Genomic DNA, 24,397 nt, shown 5'->3' with positions numbered 1-24,397 from the left:
GCCTGTCCCAGGGTCCTCCTCTCACACTCTCCTCTAGACGTTGCTGACTGCCTGTCCTAGGGTCCTCCTCTCGCTCTCTCCTCTCGGTGCTGCTGACTGCCTGTCCAAGGGTCCACCTCTCACACTCTCCTCTAGATGCTGCTGACTACCTGCCCCAGGGTCCTCCTCTCGCACTCTCCTCTAGGTGCTGCTGACTGCCTGTCCCAGGGTCCTCCTCTCGCACTCTCCTCTAGGTGCTGCTGACTGCCTGTCCCAGGGTCCTCCTCTCGCACTCTCCTCTAGGTGCTGCTGACTGCCTGTCCCAGGGTCCTCCTCTCACACACTCCTCCAGATGCTGCTGACTGCCTGTCCCAGGATCCTCCTCTCACACACTCCTCTAGATGCTGCTGACTGCCTGTCCCAAGGTCCTCCTCTCGCACTCTCCTCTAGATGCTGACTGCCTGTCCCAGGGTCCTCCTCTCACACACTCCTCCAGATGCTGCTGACTGCCTGTCCCAGGGTCCTCCTCTCACACTCTCCTTCAGATGCTGCTGACTGCCTATTCCCAGGGTCCTCCTCTCACTCTCTCCTCTAGGTGCTGCTGACTGCCTGTCCCAGGGTCCTCCTCACACACTCTCCTCTAGGTGCTGCTGACTGTCTGTCCCAGGGTGCTCCTCTCACACTCTCCTCTAGATGCTGCTGGCTGCCTGTCCCAGGGTCCTCCTCTCACACTCTCCTCTAGACGTTGCTGACTGCCTGTCCTAGGGTCCTCCTCTCGCTCTCTCCTCTCGGTGCTGCTGACTGCCTGTCCAAGGGTCCACCTCTCACACTCTCCTCTAGATGCTGCTGACTACCTGCCCCAGGGTCCTCCTCTCGCACTCTCCTCTAGGTGCTGCTGACTGCCTGTCCCAGGGTCCTCCTCTCGCACTCTCCTCTAGGTGCTGCTGACTGCCAGTCCCAGGGTCCTCCTCTCGCACTCTCCTCTAGGTGCTGCTGACTGCCTGTCCCAGGGTCCTCCTCTCACACACTCCTCCAGATGCTGCTGACTGCCTGTCCCAGGATCCTCCTCTCACACACTCCTCTAGATGCTGCTGACTGCCTGTCCCAAGGTCCTCCTCTCGCACTCTCCTCTAGATGCTGACTGCCTGTCCCAGGGTCCTCCTCTCACACACTCCTCCAGATGCTGCTGACTGCCTGTCCCAAGGTCCTCCTCTCGCACTCTACTCTAGATGCTGCTGACTGCCTGTCCCAGGGTCCTCCTCTCACACTCTCCTCTACGTGCTGCTGACTGCCTATCCCAGGGTCCTCCTCTCACACTCTCCTCTAGATGCTGCTGACTGCCTGTCCCAGGGTCCTCCTCTCACACTCTCCTCTAGATGCTGCTGACTGCCTGTCCCAGGATCCTCCTCTCACACTCTCCTCCAGATGCTGCTGACTGCCTATTCCCAGGGTCCTCCTCTCACTCTCTCCTCTAGGTGCTGCTGACTGCCTGTCCCAGGGTCCTCCACTCACACTCTCCTCTAGACCTTGCTGACTGCCTGTCCTAGGGTCCTCCTCTCGCTCTCTCCTCTAGGTGCTGCTGACTGCCTGTCCCACGGTCCTCCTCTCACACACTCCCCTAGGTGCTGCTGACTGCCTGTCCCAGGGTCCTCCCCTCACCCTCTTCTCTAGGTGCTGCTAAATGCCTGTCCTAGGGTCCTCCTCTCGCACTCTCCTCTATGTGCTGCTGACTGCCTGCCCCAGGGTCCTCCTCTCACACTCTCCTCTAGGTGCTGCTGACTGCCTGTCCCAGGATCCTCCTCTCACACTCTCCTCCAGGTGCTGCTGACAGCCTATTCCCAGGGTCCTCCTCTCACTCTCTCCTCTAGGTGCTGCTGACTGCCTGTCCCAGGGTCCTCCTCTAGCACTCTCCTCTAGGTGCTGATGAATGCCTGCCCCAGGGACCTCCTCTCGCTCTCTCCTCTAGGTGCTGCTGACTGCCTGTCCCAGGGTCCTCCTCTCACACTCTCCTCTACGTGCTGCTGAATGCCTGTCCCAGAGGGTCCTCCTCTCACACTCTCCTCTAGATGCCGCTGGCTGCCTGTCCCAGGACCCTCCTCTCACACTCTCCTCTAGATGCTGCTGACTGCCTGCCCCAGGGTCCTCCTCTCGCACTCTCCTCTAGGTGCTGCTGACTGCCAGTCCCAAGTTCCTCCTCTCGCACTCTCCTCTAGGTGCTGCTGACTGCCTGTCCCAGGGTCCTCCTCTCACACTCTCCTCTAGGTGCTGCTGAATGCCTGCCCCAGGGTCCTCCTCTCACACTCTCCTCCAGATGCTGCTGACTGCCTATTCCCAGGGTCCTCCTCTCACTCTCTCCTCTAGTTGCTGCTGACTGCCTGTCCCAGGGTCCTCCTCTCGCACTCTCCTCTAGGTGCTGCTGAATGCCTGCCCCAGGGTCCTCCTCTCGCTCTCTCCTCTAGTGTTGCTGACTGCCTATTCCCAGGGTCCTCATCTCATACTCTGCTCTAGTTGCTGCTGACTGCCTGTCCCAGGGTCCTCCTCTCACACACTCCTCTAGATGCTGCTGACTGCCTGTCCCAAGGTCCTCCTCTCGCACTCTCCTCTAGATGCTGCTGACTGCCTGTCCCAGGGTCCTCCTCTCACACTCTCCTCTACGTGCTGCTGACTGCCTGTCCCAGGGTCCTCCTCTCACACACTCCTCTAGATGCTGCTGACTGCCTGTCCCAAGGTCCTCCTCTCACTCTCTCCTCTAGGTGCTGCTGACTGCCTGTCCCAGGGTCCTCCTCTCGCACTCTCCTCTATGTGCTGCTGAATGCCTGCCCCAGGGTCCTCCTCTCGCTGTCTCCTCTAGATGCTGCTGACTGCCTACTCCCAGGGCCCTCATCTCATACTCTCCTCTAGTTGCTGCTGACTGCCTGTCCCAGGGTCCTCCTCTCACACTCTCCTCTAGGTGCTGCTGACTGCCTGTCCGAGGGTGCTCCTCTCACACTCTCTCGATGCTGCTGGCTGCCTGTTCCAGGGTCCTCCTCTCACACACTCCTCTAGATGCTGCTGACTGCCTGTCCCAAGGTCCTCCTCTCACACTCTCCTCTAGGTGCTGCTGACTGCCTGTCCCAGGGTCCTCCTCTCACACTCTCCTCTAGGTGCTGCTGACTGCCTGTCCCAGGGTCCTCCTCTCACACTCTCCTCCAGATGCTGCTGACTGCCTATTCCCAGGGTCCTCCTCTCACTCTCTCCTCTAGGTGCTGCTGACTGCCTGTCCCAGGGTCCTCCTCTCGCACTCTCCTCTAGGTGCTGCTGAATGCCTGTCCCAGGGTCCTCCTCTCGCACTCTCCTCTAGACGTTGCTGACTGCCTGTCCTAGGGTCCTCCTCTCGCTCTCTCCTCTAGGTGCTGCTGACTGCCTGTCCAAGGGTCCACCTCTCACACTCTCCTCTAGATGCTGCTGACTACCTGCCCCAGGGTCCTCCTCTCGCACTCTCCTCTAGGTGCTGCTGACTGCCTGTCCCAGGGTCCTCCTCTCGCACTCTCCTCTAGGTGCTGCTGACTGCCAGTCCCAGGGTCCTCCTCTCGCACTCTCCTCTAGGTGCTGCTGACTGCCTGTCCCAGGGTCCTCCTCTCACAAACTCCTCTAGATGCTGCTGACTGCCTGTCCCAAGGTCCTCCTTCGCACTCTCCTCTAGATGCTGCTGACTGCCTGTCCCAGGGTCCTCCTCTCACACTCTCCTCTAGGTGCTGCTGACTGCCTGTCCCAGGATCCTCCTCTCACACACTCCTCTAGATGCTGCTGACTACCTGCCCCAGGGTCCTCCTCTCGCACTCTCCTCTAGGTGCTGCTGACTGCCTGTCCCAGAGTCCTCCTCTCACACTCTCCTCTATATGCTGCTGACTGCCTGTCCCAGGGTCCCCCTCTCACACTCTCCTCTAGATGCTGCTGACTGCCTGTCCCAGGGTCCTCCTCTCGCACTCTCCTCTAGGTGCTGCTGAATGCCTGCCCCAGGGTCCTCCTCTCACACTCTCCTCCAGATGCTGCTGACTGCCTGTCCCAGGGTCCTCCTCTCACACTCTCCTCTAGATGCTGCTGACTGCCTGCCCCAGGGTCCTCCTCTCGCTCTCTCCTCTAGGTGCTGCTGACTGCCTGTCCCAGGGCCCTCCTCTCACACTCTCCTCTAGATGCTGCTGACTGCCTGTCCCAGGGTCCTCCTCTCACACTCTCCTATAGGTGCTGCTCACTGCCTGTCCCAGGGTCCTCCTCTCACACTCTCCTACAGGTGCTGCTGACTGCCTGTCCCAGGGTCCTCCTCTCACATTCTCCTCTAGGTGCTGCTGACTGCCTGTCCCAGGGTCCTTTTCTCGCACTCTCCTCTAGATGCTGCTGACTGTCTGTCCCAGGGTCCTCCTCTCGCACTCTCCTCTAGGTGCTGCTGACTGCCTGTCCCAGGGACCTCCTCTCACACTCTTCTCCAGGTGCTGTTAACTGCCTGTCCCAGTGTCCTCCTCTTGCACTCTCCTCTAGATGCTGCTGACTGTCTGTCCCAGGGTCCTCCTCTCGCACTCTCCTCTAGGTGCTTCTGACTGCCTGTCCCAGGGTCCTCCTCTCGCACTCTCCTCTAGGTGCTGCTGACTGCCTATCCCAGGGTCCTCCTCTCACACTCTCCTCTAGATGCTGCTGACTACCTGTCCCAGGGCCCTCCTCTCACACTCTCCTCTAGGTGCTGCTGACTGCCTGTCCCAGGGTCCTCCTCTCACACTCTCCTCTAGATGCTGCTGACTGCCTGTCCCAGGGTCCTCCTCTCACACTCTCCTCTAGTGCTGCTGACTGCCTGTCCCAGGGTCCTCCTCTCACACTCTCCTCTAGATGCTGCTGACTGCCTGTCCCAGGGTCCTCCTCTCACACTCTCCTCTAGGTGCTGCTGACTGCCTGTCCCAGGGTCCTCCTCTCACACTCTCCTCTAGGTGCTGCTGACTGCCTGTCCCAGGGTCCTCCTCTCACACTCTCCTCTAGATGCTGCTGACTGCCTGTCCCAGGGTCCTCCTCTCACACTCTCCTCTAGACTTGCTGACTGCCTGTCCCTAGGGTCCTCCTCTCGCTCTCTCCTCTAGGTGCTGCTGACTGCCTGTCCCAGGGTCCTCCTCTCACACTCTCCTCTAGATGCTGCTGACTGCCTGTCCCAGGGTCCTCCTCTCACACTCTCCTCTAGGTGCTGCTGACTGCCTGTCCCAGGGTCCTCCTCTCACACTCTCCTCTAGGTGCTGCTGACTGCCTTTCCAAGGGTCTCCTCTCACACTCTCCTCTAGGTGCTGCTGACTGCCTGTCCCAGGGTCCTCCTCTCACACTCTCCTCTAGATGCTGCTGACTGCCTGTCCCTAGGGTCCTCCTCTCGCACTCTCCTCTAGGTGCTGCTGACTGCCTGTCCAAGGGTCCTCCTCTCACACTCTCCTCTAGATGCTGACTGCCTGTCCCAGGGTCCTCCTCTCACACACTCCTCCAGATGCTGCTGACTGCCTGTCCCAAGGTCCTCCTCTCGCACTCTCCTCTAGATGCTGCTGACTGCCTGTCCCAGGGTCCTCCTCTCACACTCTCCTCTACGTGCTGCTGACTGCCTATCCCAGGGTCCTCCTCTCACACTCTCCTCTAGATGCTGCTGACTGCCTGTCCCAGGGTCCTCCTCTCACACTCTCCTCTAGATGCTGCTGACTGCCTGTCCCAGGATCCTCCTCTCACACTCTCCTCCAGATGCTGCTGACTGCCTATTCCCAGGGTCCTCCTCTCACTCTCTCCTCTAGGTGCTGCTGACTGCCTGTCCCAGGGTCCTCCTCTCACACTCTCCTCTAGACCTTGCTGACTGCCTGTCCTAGGGTCCTCCTCTCGCTCTCTCCTCTAGGTGCTGCTGACTGCCTGTCCCAGGGTCCTCCTCTCACACTCTCCTTCAGATGCTGCTGACTGCCTATTCCCAGGGTCCTCCTCTCACTCTCTCCTCTAGGTGCTGCTGACTGCCTGTCCCAGGGTCCTCCTCTCACACTCTCCTCTAGGTGCTGCTGACTGTCTGTCCAAGGGTGCTCCTCTCACACTCTCCTCTAGATGCTGCTGGCTGCCTGTCCCAGGGTCCTCCTCTCACACTCTCCTCTAGACGTTGCTGACTGCCTGTCCTAGGGTCCTCCTCTCGCTCTCTCCTCTCGGTGCTGCTGACTGCCTGTCCAAGGGTCCACCTCTCACACTCTCCTCTAGATGCTGCTGACTACCTGCCCCAGGGTCCTCCTCTCGCACTCTCCTCTAGGTGCTGCTGACTGCCTGTCCCAGGGTCCTCCTCTCGCACTCTCCTCTAGGTGCTGCTGACTGCCTGTCCCAGGGTCCTCCTCTCGCACTCTCCTCTAGGTGCTGCTGACTGCCTGTCCCAGGGTCCTCCTCTCACACACTCCTCCAGATGCTGCTGACTGCCTGTCCCAGGATCCTCCTCTCACACACTCCTCTAGATGCTGCTGACTGCCTGTCCCAAGGTCCTCCTCTCGCACTCTCCTCTAGATGTGACTCTGGCAGGGCTCCTTCACACACTCCCCAGATGCTGCTGCTGCCTGCCAGCTCCTCTCACACTCTCATGAGATGTGCTGACTGTATAATCCCAGGTCCTCCAGTCACTCTCTCCTCTGGGCTGTGACTGCATGTCACCTCCTTCACACTCTCCTACAGGTCAATGAATGTCTGCCAGGGTTCCTCTCACACTCCCTCTAGATGAATGCTGCATCCTGCCAGGGCTCCTTCACAAACTCCTCAGATGGGAATGCCTGTCCTAGGGCCTCCTTCCTCTCTCCAGCGGTGCTGTGACTGCCTGTCAAGGTCACCTCTCAACCCCTCTAGATGGGCTGACTATCCCCAGGGTCTCCCTCTGTTTATTGAGATGGGTGTCCCAGGGTGACCTCTGCAATCCTAAATGCTGTGAGCCAGCCCTGGGTCCTGAGCACCTCTCAGGTGGGATTGGCTGTGACAGGCCTCCTCTCAAAACACCTCCAGATGCTGGGATGCCTGCCCAGGAGCTCTCCAACACTCCAGATGCTGAATGACGCTTGTCCCAACATACATCACAATCTCCTCTAGATGTGACGGTTGTCCCAGGGACCTCTCCAACCTCCCGAGAGCTGGCTGACGCCTTCCCAGGGGGTTCCTCTGCACCAAGTTAGATGCTGCTAACTGCCAGCCCAGGGCCCTCTCACTCTCCTCTACAGCAGACTGTCCTGACTTCCTCCCAGTCAGCCTCTCACACCTCCTCTGGATGAGGCTGACCACCTGTTAGGGTGAAATCCGCCATCTCTATACACAGCTTCTGAAGCTCCTCCTCTGGGACAGGGGACTGATCCTTCAGCAATGCCAGCAGCCTCTCAAACTGGTCCTGAGAGAGGGAGGCAAGAAAAGCACCAGTTAGAGGAAGAGAATAGAGGAGAGAGCAAATGAGAAAGACAGACAGAGCGACAGTAGAGGAGAAAGGGAGTGAGTGCACGGGCACAAGAGAGCGTGTGAGACAACAGGACTTGTTATGACAAAAAAGAGGGGATGGGAGAAGGGGAGACCAAAAGAGAACAATAAAGAGAAAGTGACAGAGGGAAAAAAAACAGAGAAAAGAAGCTTGAAATAAACTATTATAACACATGCCTGGCTAGCCTCCCTCTTTTCACTCTCTGTAAACTTGAGGTCACCTAAAGCCCCGAATGCCTGCGCCCGAATCCATACCGAGTCCCTTACGTGCTTGCTGACCTACACTGGCTCACAGTCAAGCAGCATCCTGATTTTAAAATTCTCACCCCCTCCCTATCTCTGTAATCTCCCCCAACCCCACAACTCAGATATCTGCACTCCTGGGTAGCCCCAATTTTAAGCTTTAGGCTAAATGACCTCATATCTCTTTAAGTGGTTCAGTGTTGAATTTTGTTCCTTAATTTGTCTATAAAAAGTCTTGGAACATTTTACAACATTAACAGCACTATATAAATACAAGTTGTTGTTGTCACAAGCAATCAGAATTGAAGCAGAAAGACAAGAAAGGGGAGAGGAGAAAGAGCAGAGAAAGCGAGTGAAGAAATTGAGAGAATATGAAGGTGGCTGCAATGCTGTGTACACAAATCCATGTGTACGTGTGTATTTCTGTTTATCAATCGTGTGCGGTATATACATCTTTACGTGCACGCCTGCGGCAGTAAGAGCACATGTCTGCATGTTTGTCCCCTACTGCTTCTCATCTACATGTGGCTCCTCAGTGACACCAACAACAAACCTGGAGTCAGCTCCCACATCGACAACAACAACCAGCTCCAACCCTCTGCTCTTGGATGAGTCACAACCATCAGTTAAACACTTGTTACAGCCCCAGACCAGACCCCCCACCCCAAAATTTTGTTACAACCTGGTTAGGAACCAGTAACTTTTGATGTAAAGTAGACAACACTTGAAATCCTAGTTACTAAGAGAATAAAACCACAAGATTCCACACTTTTGAACAAACAAGAAATTTTACGATACACGAGTTAACAAAGCAAACAATCAATACTATCTATCTCAACATCCAGAATTAACATGAGGTAACGATGAATTAATAGGTGAACAGTGGTTTGTTGTGAAAGTCAACCTAACGTTGAGTGGAGGTCGGCAACAGACTCCCGACAAACCTCAGATTTTCCACAGGTGCACAGGCCAGCAGCAGGGTGCACGTGTGCAGTTCGGTTAAGGACAGACCCAGCACCCCAGAGCAGAGATGAAAAACGACATGGACACCCGGGTCATCTGTCCAGGAGCGGAGCAGCATCGGAGATAAATATCCCAGACAAGGGGTCAGAGAAAGGTCCCAAAGGGAGAAGGAATTATGTTAAAATGTAGGTGAAGGGCTGCAGCTGGCAGACTTTAAGCGGAGGGGGCCCCAGGGCAAACCCAGGGGTGGGGGCAGAAGCCCTGGTAAATGAGTTGGGGGCTGGGGGGGGAGGAGTCCAGAAGGGGGTGAAGTCCTGGCAACCAAGAGGGGGATTGGGGGAAGCCATGGTAATCGAAGATGGCACAGGGAAAGCCATGGTAATTGAATGGATTTTTTTTTTATAATTTAGGGACTATTGTGTTCTTCTGCAAAGAAGGCTGGCGGGAGGGGGGCGCGGTGGTGTGTGTGTTGTGAAATTTAATTAAGCTGGGCAAGATATCGATAAGAGTCAGGTTGCCTGGCAGGTTTGAAAACACAAAAACTTAGAGGTGTTAAGTTTAAGGTACAAGTAAATAAGTTAGATCTAGCATTTGTCTTTTTAGATAGGTTGAGAGTTTGAATACCAAAGGGGAGTCAGAGTGCAAAGAAACATGTTTTCATCTTTCAGGAATTCCACAGGTAAACGGTAGTGGGGATATTGTACTTTATTGGCCCGAAAGCAAAGGCAAAATGGAAACATGAAAGATCTTATATTTGGAAGGGTTTGAGTTTCAAAGAGGTGTAAGAACAATGGAACTAAGATGAAAGGCGAAAAGGGTATTTTAGAGTTGCTGTTGAGCTGGAGCTATGGAGATAGGTGGAGATAGCTGGAGCTGTTTGAGCTGTTGAGCTATAGCTGGAGCCCTGAGCTGGGAAAGGATGCAGTTTGAGCCAGCCATCCAGTCAAGCCAGAAAAGTCTTGGGCAACAAGCAGTTTTATTCTTAAATAGATTCCACCGCTGAAGAGGGTGAAGGTCATGTGGTATGCCTTTATTGAAGCTACAGCAGTTTGCCTTGTGTAATATTAATGGGTTTCATAGTTAAAATCTATAAGGAAGTGTTGCCTGGAAGGTGTTTACTTGTGGGTCTGATCAAATAGAGAGTTTTGAGGGAACGTTTTCTAAGACTAATCTTAATTGTATAACTGTAATCTTGTGTGCTTAAGTTTTATTTTTTTCTGTTAATAAAATTTTTACTTATAATGTTTTTAAGTCCCAAGAATGTTACTGGACCTCTTGCTGCTGAGATCAGTACATCGTCTTCTCATTTTCAGAATACAAAAAAAGGGAATGACCCGGAAGCCAGGTGGATTTGGTTTGCGCAACAATGAACATTGGCTGTGGTCAGAACACTGGGGGAAAACCTGGGAATCAAAGGAGGCCCCAGGGGAAGCCCTGAAGATTCAAGAAAGCAGCAGGAGGTTGGTGACTCTGTGCTGCAAAGGTACTCCTTTTGGAGAAGTCGTGTTCTGCTCGGTGCGGGCAAAGAGCTGAGGTTCTCATTATGAGTTGGTGCTTGAGCACGAGATAAATTTTATAAATTGTTTTATCTTTCTGACCTTACATAGTAAAGTTTATTTTTGTTCTTTCATAACCCATGGAATCTTGTGGCTGTACTCTATTAGCAAGCTTTACTCTGTATCTAACCCCGTGCTGTACCTGTCCTGGGAGTGTTTCACGGGGACAGTGTAGAGGGAGATTTACTCTGTATCGAACCCCGTGCTGTACCTGTCCTGGGAGTGTTTGATGGGGATAGTGCAGAGGGAGCTTTACTCTGTATCTAACCCCGTGCTGTACCTGTCCTGGGAGTGTTTCATGGGGACAGTGTAGAGGGAGCTTTACTCTGTATCTAACCCCGTGCTGTACCTGTCCTGGGAGTGTTTCATGGGGACAGTGTAGAGGGAGCTTTACTCTGTATCTAACCACGTGCTGTACCTGTCCTGGGAGTGTTTCATGGGGACAGTGTAGAGGGAGATTTACTCTGTATCTAACCCCGTGCTGTACCTGTCCTGGGAGTGTTTCATGGGGACAGTGTAGAGGGAGCTTTACTCTGTATCTAACCCCGTGCTGTACCTGTCCTGGGAGTGTTTCATGGGGACAGTGTAGAGGGAGCTTTACTCTGTATCTAACCACGTGCTGTACCTGTCCTGGGAATGTTTCATGGGGACAGTGTAGAGGGAGATTTACTCTGTATCTAACCCCGTGCTGTACCTGTCCTGGGAGTGTTTGATGGGGACAGTGTAGAGGGAGCTTTACTCTGTATCTAACCCCGTGCTGTACCTGTCCTGGGAGTGTTTGATGGGGACAGTGTAGAGGGAGATTTACTCTGTATCTAACCCCGTGCTGTACCTGTCCTGGGAGTGTTTCATGGGGACAGTGTAGAGGGAGCTTTACTCTGTATCTAACCCTGTGCTGTACCTGTCCTGGGAGTGTTTGATGGGGACAGTGTAGAGGGAGTTTTACTCTGTATCTAACCCTGTGCTGTACCTGTCCTGGGAGTGTTTGATGGGGACAGTGTAGAGGGAGCTTTACTCGGTATCTATCCCCATGCTGTACCTGTCCTGGGAGTGTTTGATGGGGACAGTGTAGAGGGAGTTTTACTCTGTATCTAACCCCGTGCTGTACCTGTCCTGGGAGTGTTCAATGGGGACAGTGTAGAGGGAGTTTTACTCTGTATCTATCCCCGTGCTATACCTGCCCTGGGAGTGTTTGATGGGAACAGTGTGGAGGGAGCTTTACTCGGTATCTAACCCCATGCTGTACCTGTCCTGGGAGTGTTTGATGGGAACAGTGTAGAGGGAGCTTTACTCTGTATCTAACCCCGTGCTGTACCTGTCCTGGGAGTGTTTGATGAGGACAGTGTTGAGTAAGAGCTCCTCACCAGTTCAGGCTTCTGCAGCAGCTCCAAGCTGCCGCATTCCTTGAGAGTTTCCCTGTGTGTGTTCTCCTCCTGCCGTTGGATTAGGATGCGGTTAACAGCGCTCATGGCAGCCTCACGGCAGAGAGCCATAAGGTCAGCGCCCACGTAACCTGGAGTCAGACGTGAGAGCTGGTGAAAGTCAAATGATTCTGGCAGTTTCAGCTTCCGACACAAAGTCCTTAAAATCCTGAGAGATATCAGGGGAAATGAACAAAATCAAACAGTTACTAGGGGAACATCCATGGTGCCCACAGGCTGTAAAATTCTCCAACGAGCGGCAAAGGAGACATATCTAATATTTAACCCATCCTGAAGACGGCACCATTCAAATAAGACCATCACCCACCCAGCCCAAAAGGGCAAGCCCGTTAACTACAGGAAGATCTCATCACTGGAAGAGTCCATTCACGACAGGGGGAGATCGTCACAGCGAGAATCCAGTAACTACAGAGAGAGAGATCGTCACAGGGAGAGTCTATTAACTACAGAGAGAGATCGTCACAGGGAGAGTCCATTAACTAGAGAGAGAGAGATCGTCACAGGGAGAGTCCATTAACTACAGAGAGACATCATCACAGGAAGAATCCATTAACTACAGAGAGAAAGATTGTCACAGGGCGAGTCCATTAACTACAGGGAGAGATCGTCACAGGGAGAGTCCATTAACTAGAGAGACAGAGATCGTCACAGGGAGAGTCCATTAACTACAGAGAGAGATCATCACAGGAAGAATCCATTAACTACAGAGAGAAAGATTGTCACAGGGAGAGTCCATTAACTACAGAGAGAAAGATTGTCACAGGGAGAGTCCATTAACTACAGGGAGAGATCATCACAGGGAGAGTCCATTAACTAGAGAGAGATCGTCACTGGAAGGGTCCATTGACTACAGGTGTGACCTGTCAGTAAGAAGTGCACGGTCAGTAAAGGGAGACTTCGGAATGAGTGAGACTGAGACTGAGTGTGTATATTTGGGAATTTGGCTCAAAGTGGGAATTCAGTGCATAGGGGAAAAGAGGTGCTTAAGGTAAGGTTTACTGCAGGACGTAAAGATGCTGAGTGGGGAGTTCAGTGAAGGGTGCGGAGGAGGATCTTTTCCTTCTACTCTTTCAGCCTCCAGTATTTCATTTTCACTTTGGTGCAGCAGAGTGAGCAGGTAAACCAGTAGCTGATATTAATAATCTTATCAGTATTGTCAGTACTGTATTGTTTAATCAGTATTGTAAAGTTTACTCAGTGCTGAACCGATTGGGAAGTGTCTGTATCATTGATTACAATTTATTAATGAGCAATGATTAAGTAATTAACACATATTGGAGATGGCAGGACAGGTGATGTGCTGTGATTGCAGGATGTGGGAGCTTCTGGATACTGGTGTGATCCAGGGCAAACACATCTGCATCAAGTGTTTGCGGCTGCAGGAACTTCAGCTCAGCGTTATTGAGCTGGAGGTCGAGCTGCAGACACTGCAGCACATCAGGGAGGGGGAGAGTTACCTGGACACTTTACTCTAGGAGATGGTCACATCCCTTAAGATAGGGTCTCCTGATTTGGTCAGTGGTCAGGGACAGGAGGGTGTGAATGCAAGTGAGGCAGGTAAGGGGACCCAGAGGGCAGGAGTGTGAGCCTCTGCAGTTGTCCAACAGGTTTGAGGCTTTTTTCAGCTTTTTTGGATGAGAGTGGGGGCTTCAGGGTGGATAAGCTAACTGACCATGACACCATGGTAGAGGAAACCATTCAAGTGGGAAGAGCTACAAGGAATGTAGTGCAAATAGGGGACAGTATAGTCAGAGGGATTGACACCGTTCTCTGCAGCAGAGAGCATGACACCAGATGGCTGTGTTGCCTGCCCAGTGCCAGGGTTTGGGACATCTGCTCAGGGCTGGAGAGGAACTTGCAGTGGGAGGGGGAGGACCCAGTCATTGGGGTCCATGTAAATACCAATGACGGAGGCAGGACAAAGAAGGAGGTTCTGCAAAGTCAATATGAGGAACTTGGGACCAAATTAAGAAGCAGAACCTCTAGGGTCATATTCTCTACAGTATTACCTGAGCCACGTACAAATTGACATAGGACAAATCAGATTCGAGAAATGAATGCGTGGCTCAAAGTCTGGTGTGGGAGAAGTGGGTTCCGGATCGAGGGGCACTGGCACCAGTGCTGGGGAAAGTCGGATCTGTACCATTAGACAGTCTTCATCCGAACCGTGCTGGGATTGGTGTTCCTTTAAGCCGCATAACTAGGGAAGTAGAGAGGGGTTTAAACTAAATATTGGGGGCAAGGGATCAAACTTGGGATGATGTGATGAATCAAAGAGACAGGCAAAAGAGAAAGGCTTTTTTTCATTCATTTACAAACTGGCTGGGCCAGTATTTATTGCCCATAACAAAAACAAAAACAGAATTACCTGGAAAAACTCAGCAGGTCTGGCTGCATCGGCGGAGAAGAAAAGAGTTGACATTTCGAGTCCTCATGACCCTTCGACAGAACTAGTTCTGTCGAAGGGTCATGAGGACTCGAAATGTCAACTCTTTTCTTCTCCGCCGATGCAGCCAGACCTGCTGAGTTTTTCCAGGTAATTCTGTTTTTGTTTTTGTTTTGGATTTCCAGCATCGGCAGTTTTTTTGTTTTTATATTTATTGCCCATCCCTAGTTGCCCTTGAGAAAGTGGTGGTGAGCTGAAGTCCATGTGGTGTCCTTCTAGATGGTAGTGGTCGTAGGTTTGGAAGGTGCTGTTGAAGGAGCCTTGGTGATTTCCTGCAGTGCATCTTGTAGATGGTACATACTGCTGCTACTGTGCGTCAGTGATGGAGGGAGTGAATTTTTGTGGATATGGTGCCAATCAAGCAGGCTGCTTTGTCCTGGACGGTGTCCAGCTTCTTGTGTTGTGGGAGCTGCACTCAACCAGGCAAGCAGAGAGTATTCTATCACACTCCTGATCTGTGCCTTGTAGATGGTGGTCAGGTTTTGGGGAATTGGGAAGTGAGTTACTCGTCGCAGGATTCCTAGACTCTGACCTGCTCTTGTAGCCACAGTATTTATATGGCTAGTCCAGTTCAATTTCTGGTCAATGGTAACCCCCAGGATGCTGATAGTGCGAGATTTGGTGACGGTAATGCCATTATTGCCAGAAATGAAAAACAGACCATGACAGGAAGGGATAGAGAGTACAAATAACAGTAAATCAACAGATGAAACAAGAAGTTATAAAAAGATTAAAAGAATAAAACTGAAGGCTCTGTATCTCAATACACAAAGCATTCAAAACAAAACAGATTAATTGAAAGCACACATAGAAATAAATAATTACAATTTGAAAGCCATTACAGAGATGTGGCTGCAAGAGGACATGGATTGGGACCTGAATATTGACGGGTACAGGATATTTAGGAAGGACAGGAAGTGAGGAAAAGGTGGAGGAGTAGCTCTGTTATTTAATGATGGTATTAGCACAATGCAGAGGGATGACCTAAGTTCAGGAGGCCAGGATGTGGAAACAGTTTGGATAGAGATAAGAAATGGTAACGGCAAGAAGTCACTTGTGGGAGTTGTGTACAGGCCCTCGGACAGTAACCACTTAGTAGGGTTGAGAATAAATGAAGAAATAATGGGAGTTTGTCAGAAAGGGACAGTGATAACCATGGGAGATTTTAATCTACATATAGACTGAAAAAGTCAGATGGGCAAAGGTATCCTAGATGAGGAGTACATAGAATGTTTCTGGGATAGTTTCTTAGAACAGTACGTTCCGGATCTAACCTGAGAGCAGGCGAGACAAGGCTTGGTGTAATGAGATGGGAGTAATTAGTGATCTCATAGTGGAGGTGCTCCTAGACAGCAGTGACCATAATATGATTGAATTTTACATTCAGTTTGAGGGAGAGAGCAGTGGGTCTGAGACAATGTTTTTAAACTTAAATAAGGGCAATTATGAGGGCACGAAAGCAGAGCTGACTAAAGTGAATTGGCAAGTTAGGTTGACAGATAGGTCAATAGAGATGCATTGGCAAACATTTAAGGGGATATTTCAGAAAACACAGAATAGATACAATCCAACAAGTCAGAAAATGTCCAAGGAATCGACATGCCATCCTTGGTTAAATAGTAAGGTTAAAGATAGGATCTAACGTAAAGAAAAAACATATAATTGTGCAAGGATAGGTAGAAGATCAGAAGATTGAACAGAACATAAGAAACAGCAAAGGGTGACTAAAAGATTAATAAGGAGGGAAAAATTAGAGTATGAGAGAAAGCTAGACAGAAATATAAAACCAGATAGTGAGTTTCGATAAATATTTAAAACAGAAAAGAGTTAACAATTTGAGTATTGGTTCTATAGAAACTAAACCTGGAGAATTGATAATGGAAAACAAGGAAATTGCAGATGAATTGAACGAGTATTTTGCATCAGTCTTCACTATAGAGGACACAAGCAACATCTCAGAAGCAACCATAAACCAGGAAATGAAAGGGAGGGATGAACTTAGGAAAATTACAATCACCAGCGAAGTGGTACTGAATAAATTGTTGCAGCTGTGTTTGCACAAGAATGGTGGAGAGAGCACATCGTGAGTGAGGCACAGCAAGAGTGGGTATTGGCAAAGTGGCGCACAGTGGGAATTCGGTGCATAGGGGAATAGGTGCCCTTTGCACTTTTTCCTTGCTATCCAACTTCCTAAATCTTCAGAGCGTGAGTCTTGCCCTGCTGTAGCAGTAGAGGCTACAAGGCAAAGGAATCACTGGTAAGTAGTGGTTAAGGTATTTACTACTTTAATCGCTTATAGTTTGTCTTTTTGTGGTTTATAGTTTGTATATTCTTCAGTAAGGAGGATCAGGAAAGAAGGGCCCTACAGTAATTGACTAAAAAGGTTTAATTTAAAGGGATAAGACATGGCAGGAGAGCTCAAAGCCATGGTGCGCTCCGCATGCTCCATGTGGGAAGCCGGGACCAGCATGTGCGCAGGAGGTGTATCCAGCTGCAGCTCCTGAAAGCTCAGCACCTGGGGACACTGGAGCATCCGCGAGTCTGAGAGTATCGTGGATAGCACATTTAGGGAGGTGGTCACACTGCAGATGAAGGGACATGAGGAAGGAAGGGAATGGGTGATCAACAGGCGTCCAAGAGAAACAGGCAAGTAGTTCAGGACTCTCCTGGGGTCCCGCTTGCAAATCGGTATTCCATTTTGGAGGCTAATGAAGGCTCTGGTCCCTCCAGGGAGTGCGACAGAGCCAAGCTTCTGGCACCACAAGCAGCCTGTCTGTATAGGAGGGGAGGAAGAGCAATAGTAATAGAGGATTCTATAGTTAGGGGAACAGATAAGGCGCTGCTGTGGCTGTCAACAAGACTCCAGGATGGTATGTTCATCCCTGGAGCCAGGGTCTGGGATGTCACTGAACGGCTGCAGGGCATCCTGAAGGGGGAGGGTGATAAGGCAGAGGTCATGGTACATGTTGGTACCAATGACATAGGTAGAAAGAGGGATGAGGTCTTGCATCAAGAATTCAGGGAGTTAGGCAGTAGACTAAAAAGCAAGACCTCTGGATTACTCCCAGTGCCACGTGCTAGTGAGCTCAGAAATAGGAGAAAAGCACAGATGAATATGTGGCTTAAGAGTTGGTGCAGGAGGGAGGGTTTTAATTCCTGGATCACTGGGAGCATTTCTGGGGAAGGTAGAACCTGTACAAACGGGACAGTCTACATCTGAACCGGAGCAGGACTAACATCTTGTGGCTGGGTTTTCTAGTGCTGTTGGGAAGAGTTTAAACTAATTCAGCAGGGGGAGAGGACACAGAATGTTAGCAGAATAGGGACACATCATAATACAGTAAAACAATCAAGTCACAGGGAGTACAGCTGCATTAAGCTTCAGGGGAGTAAGGCAAAGCTAGATGGCTTCTACTTTAATGCCAGGAGTATTACAGGTAAAACGGATGAGTTAAGGGTGAGGATTGACACATGGAATTGTGATATAGGAGCCATCACTGAGACATGGTTGAGGAAGGGGCAGGATTGGCAGCTCAACATTCCAGGATATAGAATCTTCAGGTGAGACAGGGGAAGGGGTAAAAGAGGAGGAGGCATTGCATTATTAGTTAAGGAGTCAGTTACTGCAGTAAGGAGAGATGATATCTTGGAGGGGGCATCGAATGAACCTTTGTGGGTGGAGCTTAGGAATAAAAAAGGGGCAGCCACATTGTTAGGTGTTTATTATAGAGGCCCCAGGTAGTCAGCGGGAAATTGAGGAGCAAATATATGCACAATTTATGGAGGTGTGTGGAAACAATAACAATAGGGTAATTATATTAGGGGATTTCAACTTTCCCAAAATTAATTGGGATAGACATAGTGTTAAGGGTTTAGATAGAGTGGATTTCTTGAAATGTGTATAGGAGAACTTTTTAGGTCAATATGTAGAGGGTCCAACAAGGGACAGCGCAGTGCTGGACCTAATTCTGGGGAATGAAACCAGACAGGTGGCTGAGGTGGTGGTGGGGGAGCATTTTAGTGATGCCGACCACAACATGGTATAATTTAAGCTTATTATGGACAAAGAAATAGACAAGTTGCAAAAAAATGTTTTGGATTGGGGGAGAGTGGATTTTAGTAAAATAAGGCAGGATCTGGCCAAGGTAGACTGGGAACAGCTACTTGTGGGGAAATCTACAGAGGAGCAGTGGGGGGTGTTCAAAAAGGAAATGGGGAGGGTACAGGCTCAATAGGTTCCCTCTAGGGTGATAGGAAGAGTAACAAGCCCAGAGAAACATGGATGACCAGAGATATTCAGGATACGATGAGAAGGAAAAGAGAGGCTTTTAGCAGGTACAAGGGGAGCAAATCAGCGGAGGCATTAGTGGAGTACAGACAGTGCAGGGTGGAGCTTAAGAAAGCAATTAGGAGAGCAAAGAGGGGATATGAGAAAGCTCTGGCTGGTAAAAGTAGGGAAAATCCCAAGATATTCTATAAGTATATCAATGGGAAGAGGATAACCAGGGAAAGAGTGGGGCCCATAATGGACCAAGGGGGGAATGTATGGGTGGAGCCAGAGGACATCGCTAGAGTGTTGAATGAATACTTCACATTCATCTTCACCCAAGAGAATGATGATGAAGGTATCAAACTCAGAGAGAGGGACTGAGGTTCTTATGCAAATTGATACAAGGAGAGACAAGGTATTGGAGATGTTGGCAGGCTGAAAAGTGGACTGATCTCCAGGTCCGGATGATTTGTGTCCCAGACTGCTGAGGGAGGCAAGGGAGGAAATCACAGGGGCTCTGACCCAAATTTTAATTCCCCTCTGGCCAAGGGGGAGGTGCCAGAGGACTGGAGAACAGCTAATGTGGTTCTGTTATTTAAGAAGGGTTGTAGAGATAAGCCAGGGAACTACAGGCCAGTGAGTCTCGATTCAGTGGTAGGGAAACTATTGGAGAAAAATCTGAAGCAGAGTATCTATCTCCACTTGGAGAGGCAAGGTTTGATCAGGGATAGTCAGCATGACTGTCAGAAGGAGGTCATGCCTAACAAATTTGACTGAATGTTTTGAGGAGGTGACCAGGTGTGTAGATGAGGGTTGTGCCGTTGATGTAGTTTATATGGATTTCAGCAAAGCCTTTGACAAGGTCCCACATGGGAGACTTTTAAAGAAGGCAAATGCACATAGGATACAGGGTAATTTGATAAGGTGAATTCAAAATTGGCTTAGTTGTAGGAGGCAGAGGGTGATGACAGAAGGATGCTTTAGTGACTGGAAGCCAGTGTCCAGTGGCGTACCACAGGGATCTGTGCTGGGTCCCCTATTATTTGTCATTTATATAAACAACATAAATGACTATGTTGGGGGTAGGATTAGTAAGTTTGCAGATGACACAAAGATTGTCCGGGTGGTTAACAATGAGGTTGAGTGTCTTGGGCTACAGGAAGATATAGATGGGATGGTCAAATGGGCAGATAAGTGGCAGATGGAATTTAACCCTGAAAAGTGTGAGGTGATACACTTTGGAAGGAATAATTTGACAAGGAAGTATTCAATGAACGGCATGAAACTAGGAAGTTCTGAGGAACAAAGAGACCTTGGTGTGTATGTCCATAGATCTCTGAAGGCAGAGGAGCATGTTAGTGGGGTGGTGAAAAAGGCATATGGGACACTTGCCTTTATCAATCGAGGCATAGATTACAAAAGTAGGGAGGTCATGTTGGAGTTGTATAGAACCTTGGGGAGGCCACAGCTGGAGTACTGTGTGCAGTTCTGGTCGCCACATTATAGGAAGGATGTGACTGCACTGGAAGGGGTGCACAGGAGGTTCACCAGGATGTTGCCTGGGATGAAACATTCAAGTTATGAAGAGAGGTTGGATAGACCCGGGTTGTTTTCACTGGAGCAGAGAAGACTGAGGGGGGCGACTTGATCGAGGTGTACAAGATTATGAGGGGCATGGACAGGGTGGATAGGGAGCAGCTGTTCCCCTTAGTTGAAGGGTCAGTCACAAGGGGGCATAAGTTCAAGGTGAGGGGCAGGAGGTTTAGGGGGGATGTGAGGAAAAACATTTTTACCCAGAGGGTGGAGACGGTCTAGAATGCACTACCTGGGAGGGTGATGGAGGCGGGTTGCCTCACACCCTTTTAAAAAGTACCTGGATGAGCACTTGGCATGTGATAACATTGAAGGCTATGGGCCAAGTGCTGGTAAATGGGATTAGGTAGGAAGGTCAGGTGTTTCTCACATGTTGGTGCAGACTCGATGGGCCGAAGGGCCTCTTCTGCACTGTGATTCTGTGAGCTGTGGGCTGACAAGCACCCAGATCCTGATGGACTTCATGCTAACATCTTAAAATAAGCGGCTGGTGGGATAGCTGATGCTTCAATTGATGTTTTCAATTTTCCGAAACTGCCGCGACTCAGGGAAAGCCCCATCAGATTAGAAGATAACAAATGTAACTCCATTAATCAAAAAGGGGGACAGAAAGCAGGAAACTACAGGCCAGTTCGCTTAACATCTGTCATAGGGAAAACGTTGGAGGCTGTTATTAAAGAAGCTATACCAGCTTTTGAATAAGTTCAAGGTCATCAGGCAGAGTCAACATGGTTTTGTGAAAGGGAAATCATGTTTAACCAACTTATTGGAGTTCTCTGAGGAAGTAACATGTGCTGTGGATAAAGGGGAAACGGTGGATGTACTATACTTAGATTTCCAGAGGGCATTTGATAAAGTGCCACATCAAAGGTTATTGCAGAAAATAAAAGCTCATGGTGTAGGGAGGTAACATATTGGCATGGATAGAAGATTGGCTGGCTAACAGCAAGCAAAGACTAGGCAGAAATGGGTCTTTTTCAGGTTGGCAAGGTGTAACGAGTGGTGTGTAACAGGGATCAGTGCTGGGACCTCAACTGTTTACAATTTATATAAATGACTTGGATGAGGGGATTGACGGGATGGTTGCCAAATTTGCTGATGACACAAAGATAGGTAGGAAAGTAATTTGTGGAGAGGACATAAGGAGGCTACAAAAATATATCGATAGGTTAAATGAGTGGGCAAAGATCTGGCAAATGGTGTATAATATGGGAAAATGTGAAATTGTCCATTTTGGCAGGAAGAATAAAGAAGCAGATTAGTGATAGATTGCAGAGCTCTGAGATGCAGAGGGGTCTGAGTGTCCGCGTGCATGAATCACAAAAGGCGAGTGTGCAGGTACAGCAAGTACAAAGGAAAGCTAATAGAATGTTATCATTTATTGCGAGGGGAATTGAAAACAAAAGTAGGGAGATTATGCTTCAGTTATACAGAACACTTGTAAGACAACAGTTCCTTCACTGTCCCGAGTCAAAATCCTGGCACTCGCTCTCTAACAGCACACTGGACTCTTCACCACATGGACAGCAGTGATTCAAGGCGGCAGCTCATCAGCACTTTCTCAAGGGCTATTCGGGTTGGACAATAAATGCTGGACTAGCCGGTGATGCCCACATCCCAGGGAGAGTCCATGAATTAATTTTTTTAAAAGAATTAACTACAGGGTGTGACCCATCACAGGGCCAGTCCATTAAGTAAAGGGAGTGACCTGTTATAGGACAAAAACAAAAACAGAGTAACCTGGAAAAACTCAGCAGGTCTGGCAGCATCGGCGGAGAAGAAAAGAGTTGACGTTTCGAGTCCTCATGACCCTTCGACAGAACTTGAGTTCGAGTCCAAGAAAGAGTTGAAATATAAGCTGGTTTAAGGTGTGTGTGGGGGGGGCGGAGAGAGAGAGAGAGAGAAGTGGAGTGGGGGTGTGGTTGCAGGGACAAACAAGCAGTGATAGAAGCAGATCATCAAAAGATGTCAACAACAATATAGGACAAGTCCATTAACGATAGGGAGAATAAGAACATATGAAATAGGAACAGGAGTAGACCATTCAGCCCCTCAAGCCTGCTCCACAACTCAAGATCATGGCTGATCTTGTGTTCCGATTTCCACATTCCCATCGAACCCCGATAACCTTTGATTCCCTTGCCTAACAAGAATCTATCTACTTCTGCCTTAAAAATATTCAATGACCCCACCTCCACCACCTTCTGAGGCAGAGAATTCCAAAGTAAACATCCCTCTGAGAGAAAAAAATTCTCCTCATCTCTGTCCTAAAAGGGCGACCCCTAATTTTAAAACAGTGCCCCCTAGTTCTGGACTCACCCACAAGAGGAAGCATCCTTTTGACATCCACCTAGTCAACGCCGTTCAGGATCTTGTATACTTCAATTAAATCATCCCTCACTCTTCTAAACTCCAGTGGAATCAAGCCCAGTCTGTCCAACCTTTCCTCATAAGACAATCCACTCATTCCAGGTACCAATCTAGTAAACCTCCTTTGAACCGCCTCCAATGCATTTACATCCTTCCTTAAATAAGGAGACAAAAACTGCACACAGTATTCGAGGTGCAGTCTTACCAACGCCCTGTATAACTGAAGCATAACATCCTTACTTTTATGTTCATTCCAGTAGCATGCCATTAGCCTTCTTTATGACTTGCTGTAACATGCATACTAACTTTTTGTGACTCATACTAGAACACCTCGATCCCTCAGCACCTCAGAATTATGCAGCCGTTCTCCACTTAAGTGATACTCTGCTTTTTTGTTCTTCCTGACAAAGTGAACAACTTCATATTTTCCCACAATAAACTCAATTTGCCAGATCTTTGCCCACTCACTCAACCTACTTATATCCATCTGCAACCTAATGTCCTCTTCACAATGTACTTTCCTACCTATAAATAAAGGCAAAATACTGCAGATGCCGGAAATCTGAAACAAAAACTAAAAATGCTGGAAAAACTCATCAGGTCTGATAGCATCTGTGGCAGAGTTAATGTGTCGAATCCGTATGGCTCTTCTTCAGAGCCCTGAAGAGTCAAATGGACTTGAAACTTTAACTGGGTCTTCACTTTACTTACTCTTTTCCATTTTAAATACCTATAGAAACTCTTGCTATCCGCTTTTACATTTCTAGCTAGCTTCCTCTCATACTCTAATTTCTTTTTCCTGATTGACCTTTTAGTCATTCTCTGCTGTTCTTTATATTCTGTCCAATCATCTGTCCTTCCACTCATCTTTGCAGAGTTGTACATTTTTTTCCTTAAGTTTGATGCTTTCCTTAACATCTCTAGTTAACCACGGATGGTGGGTCCATACTTAGAATTTTTCTTTATAATAGGAATGTATTTATTCTGAATACTATGAAATATCCCCTTAAATGTCTACCATTGCTTCTCTATTGATTTATCCTCTAGCCTAATTTTCCAGTTACTACAGATAGCTTAGATTTCATCCTACTTGTTGCCCTTTTTTAAAGTTTAAGACACTAGTTTTAGATCCACTCTTCTCCCTTTCAAACTGGATCTAAAATTTAATCATATTCTGGTTGCTTTAACTTAAGAGTGCCTTTCCTCTGAGGTCATTAATTAATCCTGTCACGTGACACAACTAACCCTGCGACCTGTCACAGGACAAGTCCACTATCTATAGGGAGTGACCCATCGCTTGGCAAGTCCATTAACTATAGGGGTGACCTGTCACAGGGAGAGTCCATTAACAATAGGGGTGACCCGTCACAGAGCAAGTCCATTAATTATAGGAGTGACCAGTCACAGAGCAAGTCCATTAACTACAGGGAGTGACCGATCACAGGGCAAGTCCATTAAATATAGGGGTGACCATTCACAGGGCGAGTCCATTAACTACAGGGAGTGGCCAGTTACAGAGTGACTCCATTAACTACAGGGAGTGACAAGTCACAGGGCGAGTCCATTAGTTATAGGGGTGACTCATTCACAGAGCGGGTCCATGAACTACAGGGAGTGACCCGTCACATGGTGAGCCCATTAACTGCAAGGGGTGACCAGTTACAGGGCGAGTCCATTAACCACAGTGAGTGACCCTCACAGGGTGAGTACATTTACTACAGGGAGTGACCAGTCACAGGGCGAGTCCTTAATTACAGGGACTAACCTATCACAGGGTGAGTACATTTACTACAGGGAGTGACCAGTCACAGGGCGAATCCATTAACTACAGTGAGTGACCTATCACAGGGTGAGTACATTTACTACAGGGTGTGACCTATCACAGGGTGAGTCCATTAACTATAGGAGTGACCCCTCACAGGGCGAGTCCATTAAATAAAGGAAGTGACCAGTTTCAGGGCAAGTCCTTTAACTACAGGGAGTGACCAGTTACAGGGCAAGTCCTTTAACTGCAGGGAGTGACCAGTTACAGGGTGAGTCCATTAACTACAGGAAGTGACCAGTTACA

The 24,397-nt window shown here is 49.4% G+C and overlaps 1 protein-coding gene across 1 annotated transcript in view; it reads right to left on the bottom strand.

Annotated features, from left to right (window-relative positions):
- Nucleotides 1-24,397, bottom strand: part of nvl (nuclear VCP like) — a 287,895-nt gene that overhangs the window by 86,260 nt on the left and 177,238 nt on the right. The window contains exons 14-15 of the mRNA XM_041188172.1: nucleotides 11,573-11,798; nucleotides 7,238-7,363 (exon numbers count right to left, since the gene is read on the bottom strand). Coding sequence (XP_041044106.1) covers nucleotides 7,238-7,363; nucleotides 11,573-11,798 — 352 coding nt within the window. The remainder of the gene's footprint in view (nucleotides 1-7,237; nucleotides 7,364-11,572; nucleotides 11,799-24,397) is intronic.

Source organism: Carcharodon carcharias, chromosome 5 (assembly GCF_017639515.1).
Source record: "Carcharodon carcharias isolate sCarCar2 chromosome 5, sCarCar2.pri, whole genome shotgun sequence".
NCBI classification, from domain to species: Eukaryota; Metazoa; Chordata; class Chondrichthyes; order Lamniformes; family Lamnidae; genus Carcharodon; species Carcharodon carcharias.
Note: the sequence above shows the minus strand (reverse complement) of the source record. Positions and strands in the feature narration are given on the sequence as shown.